Here is a 10,264-nt window from a genome sequence, read left to right on the forward strand (position 1 = left end):
TTTTCAATGCAGTCTAACAAGGTCGCATAATTACGATAGCAGTGAAGGCAGCAAGGCTTGTCTGAAACCCTTTGGATGTGTTGTGTTCACGGCCCGTTTGTTTATATTAGGGTAAATGTTCAACATTGACATCTAGAGGCTCTTTGTGTTATTGTTATGCAACGAAACAACTAGACAGGATTTACACGAATTGATACAATGAATGTACTTAATTTTCTTAGCAACACTAGGTACCACATACTTCTTCTGTTTTATTTTTATAGCAAATACAATGATTATTCCACACAAATTATAATAAAGATATTGAATAAATAATATCCAACCCAGTACTGGAAGTATAACAATTTCCTAGTTACAGTAAGTCCATGGACATTGCTCTTGAGAAAAAAATAAAATGGCATTAGGATATTATTTTAAGCAGAAACAGTGGTATGGTAAGCACAATTACATTTTTTATATGTAAATGTTACATCAACATATTCAATGTACATAACATTATTACAGAAATCAATTATATATTTTTTTTGTTTATTGCATTGTATTATGTATTTTTTTTTCTCTAACCTAATTATGTTGCACTTGTGGTAAAAGTAATCAGAAATGTCCGTGAAGGCAGCATATCTTGCAGTAGCGTGAATAGATACAGGACGTTTTTCCTTTAAATTAATTTAAATTGATGAATTATTAAATTGAAATAAAAGAGCAGTAGTGTTGAATATTGAGCTCCACTAGATGGCAGCACACGACAGAAATGTGTCGAATCTGCTTTAAACGTCAGATGAAGAAGTTAGCATTACATTCAGTACGCTGCTGCCTCTCAGCGTACAGAACAGCATCCAGTGGACCAGTTCTCTACACAATTTATGTATTTTCTTTCATACGGACGTGTAGACACTCTTATTACTTTCAGCTAATGTAATAGTTATTTTTGATTTTTTACAAGGAGCACACAAGGAAGCCTGAGAATAACCGAGGACGTGTGAGAGTTTTTAACAAACAATCCCTTTGGTCTGACCTGCTTGTTAGCTTTTTTGCCAAGAGAGTTATTTTTCTACGGTCCAAGGAAACATGAGCTTTCTTTTGTGAGTAATATCTTTCATAAATACTTATTTGGACTTGCCATGTTGTTTTATATTATGGAAATATCAGAGATGTTAGCGCTACAAAGCTAGCTAGTTAGCAATAGCATAATACGGGCTGTGTCTACTTGCTGGAATCACATCCGAATGTGTGATGTATTACTTTCATTCTTTCTTATATTTTTATGGTTTTAACTATTAGCATCTAGAGTAAATTATTTGCACCCTCTTATTATTCTGCCTAAACACTTTTAAGATAAATCGTACTAACGCCAGAGCAAATTGTAACTGAGAGGGGATGTCTGTCCGGCCTGGATATTTGCTGGAGCGGACACTTTGTTGCCAAAGGCTAATCCAGCAGCCCTGATGTAACACAACGCACAATTAAATATTTGACACCAAATGTGATCAAAGTAACAAAGTTGTTTCGCTGGTATTTCTAAAGCAGCACAAAAAGACCTTGTTTATGGGTCAAATCAGAGGGTGGAGGGATAACATTAAATGTTCCCTCTGGTGAGGATGTGACTGTTGTTAGGTAAATGAGTCGAGTTAAAAACCCTCAACCTCAGAGACGCAACAATCACATTGACACAATTTACACTACTTATTTCAGGTACTACTGATCTGAAATTGATCCAAAATTCTGACATGCCCTTTACAAGACAAATACAAATATTACAAGCCTTTAAAAAAAATGTGTACTATAATTATTTTACTCAAGAACAGCTCCACTTTTGATTATTTCCAGCTGATTCCTGAGTCGTGTTGCCTCAAAAGCACATTTCAGCAGAATGAGAAGTTATGACATAATTTTACATCAAGGCATTTGATTACTATTAAACTGAATTAAAATGTTCTCTTGATTTATTAGAATATACATAATGTCATATAGTGATCTAGGATGTTGATTTTGAGATTGATTTATATAGATTTGAATGCTCCTATTAAAGGGAACACTGTTTTTGGTTTGTGACCTACCATGTTATGATGACTCAAATTCTTGTTTAATGGGGCGATGAGAGGGATTGAATACAGCACCCCTCTCCAAATGGCCTCATTAAACACATAGAGACAGACTGTTCCTGTCCCCCATTCTCATTCTGCCAAACACACCAAGTCAACAAGAGCTCAACTCTTTTGTCAGCTTTTTAAGAAGATACTGACTTGATGTGAGCAATAGTCCCTCACCTAGGGCCAGGGGCACTGTGAACTCATGAGTCATCATATCTGACTACCTTTTTATTTATCACACTAACTATCTTCCTGTTTGCAATGTGACTCACAGTGGAAACCGTTCATCCAAGACGTTCAAGCCCAAGAAGAATATCCCGGAGGGTTCGCATCAGTACGAGCTGTTGAAACATGCAGAGGCTACACTGGGTAGTGGAAACCTGCGCATGGCAGTCATGCTGCCCGAGGGGGAAGACTTAAATGAGTGGGTCGCAGTCAACAGTAAGCACCAATTTGAGCTTTTTTACCTTCCTTGATACATCCTGTATTGATTGGTGTTCCTGGCAGAGTGAGTGTACGATACAGTGATACTTTATTGTCCGATCATATCTGGAATCTTTCTTGCATCACAGAAACTCCATTAGCAACATCAACAATGGCAAATATTTAAGAGAAGAAACAAGGAAACAGATTTAACAATATGTTAGATTTGACCTGGGATTAGGGATTAACTCTGCGTTTAATTTTATGATTGACTGTGGCACAAAATAGTATTTTAGTCTAACTTTATTAAATCCTGGGACTCTTGTGTCTACCTTTTTACTCATATTTTATTTTTTTCATCTGTTCCCTCACCTCTTAAGTTTTTGTATTTGCATGCTACTCTGTAATCCTGCTCCTGAGATCGCAATTAGTCTGCATCAAGAATCAGTTGAGAGTGAACTATCAGGGTGTAAGATCTTGGCATTTCCACTGAGGACCCTGTGCATTCATTCTGGAAAAACCACTGTGAATGTTAAATAGACCTCATTGTCTGCGCTGTGAGAGCTTTCTTTACTTTTCTCTGAATTGAGACAAACGACTTGTCAGTGGAAGCTGAATTTCCTCCTGCCTTAGAGAGCACTTAGGGTTTGAGATGTCTAGTATCTTTGCTTGTTTACAGTAGAACATCAAATGGTAAGGATTACAATGTTATTCTGATCATTGACTTGAGTCTCTTGACTCAAGTCAATGATTTAGCACGTTCCCTAGCATTGTTGCCAGGGAAATGGCTTGACTGCTCATTGCAAGATTTGTATTCTTGGGTTTCGTATAAGGTTAGTGGAAACGCAGTAATGTTAGTCAATGCTACACAAGCTGTTAAAGCTTAGCGTGCACAATAAAGGGAAGTTGGAATACAATCCTGTGCATAACAACGTCTCCCACTGCTATGTTTTGATGGCATTTCATTGTGACAGATAGTAACAATAGCACCAACAGTTTCATGGCTAGAATATGACTGTGAAGGTGTACATACAACAACTCTAGTTTAGTCCCACCACCGAGCACCTATGAAGTTCTGTGTAGCTGTTGTCTCTTTTCATACACCTCTTTGTCTTTCTACGCTCTCGGAAACTCGGTCACGGTGACAATTGATGAGTTAAGTTGAGGGCATGGCAGAGGCCACAGACCTGAGGTTACTTCATTTTTTTTAAACTTCTTATCAAGCCTTCATGTTGCTATGAATACAAACTCTTTAGACAAAAAATACCTTTATTGGAGACTGCGTAAACCCAGTCATTTAAACATGGCGTCCCCCTACGCAGGACCTCACACTTCACACATCAGCTGTTCAATATGAATTTTTCCTGTGAGATTGGCAAATGGAGCACCAACACCAACGCTGCCAACACTTTAAAAGGACCTCTCCAATTGATGGAGAGCCAGAGTTGGCTCTATGCCTGTGGTAATGAGTGATAACACAATTTGTTCCTGATAACTGGGGTCGGTGTGCACTGTGTACTTTAGATGGGGGTAGTGGAGTGGGGGGATGCCAGCTGTATGTGCTGGGAGGAAAGGTATTTCTCATGTACACTCAATTCCTATTTGTTCTTTTGCCTTCTTTTAGCTGTGGATTTCTTCAACCAGATCAACATGCTGTATGGCACCATCACAGATTTTTGCACAGAGGAAAGCTGTCCAGTCATGTCTGCTGGTCCTAAGTAAGTTTGTTATCTTTTCAAACCAACCACAAGCTTTGCCTCACTCATCTTCCTCTGTCATGGCTCAACAGGGCTAGTAGGGGGTTGTCAGTCAGACAAAATAACCTCAATTAGCATTAGATGTGACAATGGAAGTTATATTCATATTCATAATACAGAAGACATCATATAAAACACCTACCCTAGTCAGCAGTTTAGCCTCTGCTGCCAGGATCAGTAAATGATGTTGAATGTTTTACAAACTAGTATATCACAGGGAAAGCTGAGCTCACAACATCTATGTTGACTTATGAAAGATTGACCAGGTCCATATGAGTAATAGAATCGCATCACGAAAGTGCAAACCTCCCTGAAGGCCAATGTTGCATTCGTGTGCTCCTCAGATCTTTAGTTTGGAACTTGATCACATGCTTTAAGTCGTAATATTAAAAACAACATGGATGCTACAAAGGAGATGTGTAACATTTTATTGCTTAGAGCATTGAAACAATATCTGTTTGAGTTGTTGTTCCAACTTGAGGAAATGTAGAATTTTCCCAGTCAGGAACTACATTTCACAATTATTGCCAAACGAAGCCGGCCAGTAGTTTTTTGTAGTAATCCTGCTGACAGACACCAAACATACAGACAGCAGAGTCTCAAACATAACCTCCCTGACGGAGGGAGTGATGTGTTTGGTGACTTTGCATCAGCCTTTTGTAAAAGAGGAAGTGAAACTGAAGCCAGAAATACCATGGTGTTGCACACTTCATGGACGTCAGTGGTAAATGATGGTGAACCTAGATTGAATTCATTCATGTTTTTCAATATATAATGTTGGTCATCTACATTTTTCTTTAGATACGAGTACCATTGGGCAGATGGAACCAACATCAAGAAGCCAATCAAATGCTCCGCTCCCAAGTATATCGATTACCTCATGACCTGGGTGCAAGACCAGCTGGATGATGAGACCCTTTTCCCTTCAAAAATTGGTATGATTAGCGTTTTCTTCATCTTTATATTTGTATTTGTGAGGGTTTCATATGTGTTCTATTACTGCTCCGCTTTGAACTAGAGCAACATTCATAAACCTGCTGAATGCGTCATTATTTTCTTGTGCCTGATGGTTTTACTCAATACTTAAAACACCTACTATACAATGAATCTGCTTGCAAGATAAATGAATATTAATCTAATTGAATTGAATTTACGCATTTATATAAACATTGGTAACGGATAAATATGTGTGGCACAAGCTGAAATGGATTATTAGTAAAGTCCTTAGGGGAGATCGTCTGAGTTGTCACATAAATACGTCTTTGTGCTTATTTTTATCACCGAAATATATTTCACATATACTCCAGATGAACTTATTTAGAATTGCCTGTAGTTGACAATGTATAGGCTCATTGAGAAGGGTTTGAATACTTACAAGTAGGGATGTCCCGATCACCTTTTTTTGCTTCCGATCATTTGATTTTGACAATCTGCCGATACCGATTTTTCCCGATCCGATCTTTATGCAATGCATTAAGAGAAAAAAAAGGTAACAGATAACGGCTGGTCATCCAACGCGATGAATTCAGCTATCTTGGCTGTTATTTTTTTGGCCTTTTCACTGTTCTGGGGTAGTTTCTCTTTCCTTTTAAAAGTCTCTGAAAGTGTCGGTTGTTTCAGTGCCGTTACCTGAGTGGCCGCTGTGTACTCGTCGTGTTGTTGTTGGTGTTTGTATTAGATTGGTCGTGTTGAACGTAGCTCTGTTCTTTCCACCACGCGGAACCTCCGCCTTGCAAACATTGCATCTGGCTGTTACACTGCCTTCGCTTTCAATTTTATAATACTTCCAAACTCCTGACATTTTCTCTGTCCCGACTCCCGAGTCACCAGCTGAACGTAGCCTCTTGTTAGCTTACTGCTACTATTAGACACTGCGCCCACTCTGTTGCCAGATTTGAGAGAAATAAGCAACCAGGTCTATGAAAACAAGCCCAAAAGAAGCAACACATACATGATGTTGTGTAATTTTAAACCAAAACTAAGGCCTCAGGATGACTTTAAGACGTGAACATGGTCATTTTTGTTTTGTAACATTAAATAAAATAATAATAAAAAATTCATAAACATTTTTTTTTTTTTATATTCCCGATCCTCGATTTTTTTCTTCCGATCTTTTGAAAATCACGTGATCGGCTCCGATCACGTGATCGGCTCCGATCCCGATCACGTGATCGGATCGGGACATCTCTACTTACCAGCTCAGTTCTCCGCCTCCTTCCTAGTAGAGGCTTGGGTTATCAAGGGTGGAGCCTTAATAGAGCTGGATGGAAGCCAACACAAAGAAATGCCTCGTCTTTTCCTCTGAGAATCTCAATGAAAAGAGCTGATGACTAAGCAGTAGTGATAGAATGTGCTTAATTTTCCACCATCGCTACATCAATAAGTGCTATTCATTATTTACCAGGAGTGCCTCAAAGCCTTTCACCAGCCTAAAAAAAGTAGGGTCACAAGTTAAGAAAATTCCACAGGATACCTGGTCAGGTTTTATCCCACCTTAACCTCTAAATTATTACTATTCCTGAATTAGTCTAGTTCGTGTCCAAGTGAATTATTCAAAAGAGTGGACCATGTGCATATTCAGCCCTAGGTGGTTACCTGTCGGTCACCAGCGCCTTTTGAATAATAGATGTGTAGTTTTTCTGTTGCTACGTTATCTCTATGTACACTGTGGAAAGAAGCTGTCCATCAGGCTTCTCTACTCGCAATCTCTTTACTGAATCAACACATCAGACTGTCCCGACTACAAATGAACGGGTTGTTTCCATGAGGTGGTTCCATATTGCTCTCGATTGTTTGCACTTCACTAACATCTTGCTGCGGCCTGCCTGAAATGTGCAACCGAGAACATGTTGTAGCTGCATCGGTGTTCATTGCTCTGAGCTGTCGGGGCTTTTTATTTTTCTTCGTAGCTAATGGCTCGTTTAGAGAAAATGCATCATTCAAAGGTTGAGTGGTTGTTTGATGGTGCGATCCTACCAATGTATTATTTGTATTTAAGCTATGCCTGAAGAAATCAGAATTAGAAACCGGTGTATTGCCAAGTAGGTTTACACATACAAGGAATTTGCCTGGGTGTGTATGGTGCATACACAAACACAGTTAAAAAAGATCAATTGTAATGAAAACAACCCAAAAAAAAAATCGATTAGAACATTAAGATATAGAAAATGATTATTACGAAATATAGATATACCAAAAACCTACGTACTGTATACTATAACAAAATACTAGTATATAGAATAATAAAATATATGCAGTATTGTTACAACATTGCCATTGTACTCTATGTGCAGTTTTGTTATTATATCAAGCACAGTTTGTAAAATACATATCATTTTTGGGCATTTTGAAACTCTAAAAACAACCAAAAGTGTTTCCATCCAGTCATTTTCTCTACCTAACCACTGACTGTGTTATCCATATCTTTGGTTACATCATAAGAGTCTTTCTTGTCCCTTTCCCCCCCAGGTGTCCCCTTCAAGCGAAACTTTATGTCCGTGGCGAAGACCATCCTGAAGCGCCTGTTCAGGGTCTACGCTCACATCTACCACCAGCACTTTGACTCTGTGATGCAGCTGCAGGAGGAGGCCCACCTCAACACGTCGTTCAAACACTTCATCTTTTTTGTTCAGGTAAAGAATATCTGACATACGAGTATGGACTTTTATTTATGATATTACTGTATATGAGCGTTACGATCTAGTTTATAGCGGATCATCTGACTTGTGTTTGCTCCCTTCCCTGTCTCTTTTCCAGGAGTTCAACCTCATCGACAGGAAAGAGCTGGTTCCACTTCAGGAGCTGATTGAAAAACTGACAACCAAGGATAGATAAATAACAATGTAACCCTTATTTTATTGGTCTTCTAGTTTTTTGCACAGATACCCACCCCGCCCTGGCTGTATGTATGCAGTAAATACTATATTTCCATTTGGGGAAATGTTTTTAATAAGGCCAGGAAGAAGGAAGGGTCTTGATAGGGTTAAGGCTAACGCTATCAGGGATTACACACTAGAACAAACCACAGATTAACATATAGGAGGAGATGTTTTTATTGGTATGGAACGATCCCCAGCATTCAGTCATGGCTTACATTTAGAATAATATAGACTTATGTTCATTAGTTTTTTATTATACTGCACAGATGTTTGTTTCACTTGGATTTATGGCAACACGAGGCGTTTCGATGCTCTTAGATTCCCATTTCTAACTCACTTGCTGGGTAGAAGTGTGTAAGCAAAGGTACTGAATCATATTAGGAAGGCTATGGGGGTGTTACGGCAAGAGTTTAAGCCAACTTCACCGCAGTAGCTAGTTATTTTATTCAATTATCTACATGGATGGATTTGGGCTGGGGTCTGCTTTTTTCTCATCTGTAAGAGCCTGCATCCTTCAAAACAAAATAATCCTAAGTGCCTCACATGGCTCATTTTTTAGCCCTATTTCAACAAAGAAAGCTGTAAGAAGATAAATGCCATAAACCACTGACTTAATAGACAAAACATTAAATGATCCATGCCACCTCCTTCTGAGTTTCTGTGGTTCTATATTTACGCCCATTTTCTTCATACTCGCCAATGTTATTCTTACTTAGACAGTCTATTAACCAAGTGTTCTGTGCAGGTTATGATAAATGAATGTTGTGAGGACATAGAAATAAGGCTAGAATATTGTCATGTTGTAGCATGGACTTAAATTGATTAAACTTCGTAGCTTTTCCTTTAGTGACATGTTCCTGTGTACGAGTTGTTTCCCCTCAAAACTTGAAGTAGAAACAAATCTTAGGAAAAGTCTTCAAGGGATCTCAAATTGTATATAAACGTCCTCAAATAGAAATAGAGACCTGTGTTTGAATTCACGACCTAAAGTGTTAAATAATAATTGGATTATGCTGCATCCCTTGTTATCTCACTAGCCATAAAGCACTTTGAACTATTTTCCTGACCTCTTTTTGCCTGAATGTTTATTCTGCATAGACTGTGCTTTGTGAGAAGCTGTATCATGTGACTGATCATAGTTTATTTCCTCCCCTCTTACTTCCCCAAATGAATGTTGAATTGCTTAACCTCCTCTGAAATTGGCTGTGAGGCACACGTGAGATTTATTATGCTTTTGTATGGGTTGTTTGTTGCTGTGCTTCAAACGGCAGATGCATGAACCCTTCCCAATATCAAATGTTGTTGACGATGCAATCATTTACACTAAAAGGGTGGCTCATTCATACTTTATCTAACATTAATTTCCTTTATAGTGCTTAAATCCTGGGTTATGATGAAATGGTCTTTCAGGTTTGGTTTAAAAGCAGGGAGATGAACACTTTATATATCGTTATATATAACTTGTGAGAGAGGTGTAATACTTCAATGCACACATGTAAATACTGAGGGTTAGACCTGTCTTAAAGATAATTTTTCAGCGAGCATGGAGTGGCAGCTTTTGGTTAAAGAATCATGTCTTTTTTGAGACTGCTTTCCTCCCCCATATTGAAACCTTGTTTGTTTTATTGTATCTTTTCCCACTTCCTTAGCTTACTATTATGAATGTTACTGCTCACCAGATATCCGAAAATGTAATAGAAAATCAGTCATCCTGAAAGCATCTCATCTTTATGAAATGCTCGTAACATAGCCTATTGCCTACGGTTTTTCCTCCTTGACTGTAATAATTCTTGAGATGTTTGTAAATATTGGCTTGGTAGGGGTTTTCAATGCTACTGAATTGATTTATGCTGTTTACAAGGAAAATAAAGGTGGTCTTCTCTTGACTCTTTGAATGAAACTTATGTTTATGTATGTCAAGTGCAAATTCCAGGTACTTAAGCTAAAACTTTTCCTGTCTATACCACTTTACACTGCGTTCCAATACATTTCAGAGGGAAATGTACCATACAAAACACATTTAGTTTATAAAATATATTGCGTTTCAGATTAAATATATTGTTAAAATCCTCTTTAACCAACTACAAATAAAGTGCTGCTTGAATGTTAATTCATC

At 38.2% G+C, this 10,264-nt stretch overlaps 1 protein-coding gene across 1 annotated transcript; it reads left to right on the forward strand.

Moving 5' to 3' along the window:
• The first annotated feature begins 761 nt into the window (after positions 1-761).
• LOC117476456 (MOB kinase activator 1B) lies at positions 762-10,048 on the forward strand. Its single transcript, XM_034123020.1, has 6 exons — positions 762-1,082; positions 2,365-2,531; positions 4,138-4,231; positions 5,072-5,205; positions 7,739-7,902; positions 8,027-10,048. The coding sequence occupies exons 1-6, from the start codon at positions 1,069-1,071 to the stop codon at positions 8,102-8,104; spliced, it is 651 nt and encodes a 216-aa protein (XP_033978911.1). The 5' UTR covers positions 762-1,068; the 3' UTR covers positions 8,105-10,048.
• The last annotated feature ends 216 nt before the right edge of the window (positions 10,049-10,264 follow it).

The sequence above is a fragment of the Trematomus bernacchii genome, unplaced genomic scaffold, assembly GCF_902827165.1.
Source record: "Trematomus bernacchii unplaced genomic scaffold, fTreBer1.1, whole genome shotgun sequence".
Classification (NCBI taxonomy): Eukaryota; Metazoa; Chordata; class Actinopteri; order Perciformes; family Nototheniidae; genus Trematomus; species Trematomus bernacchii.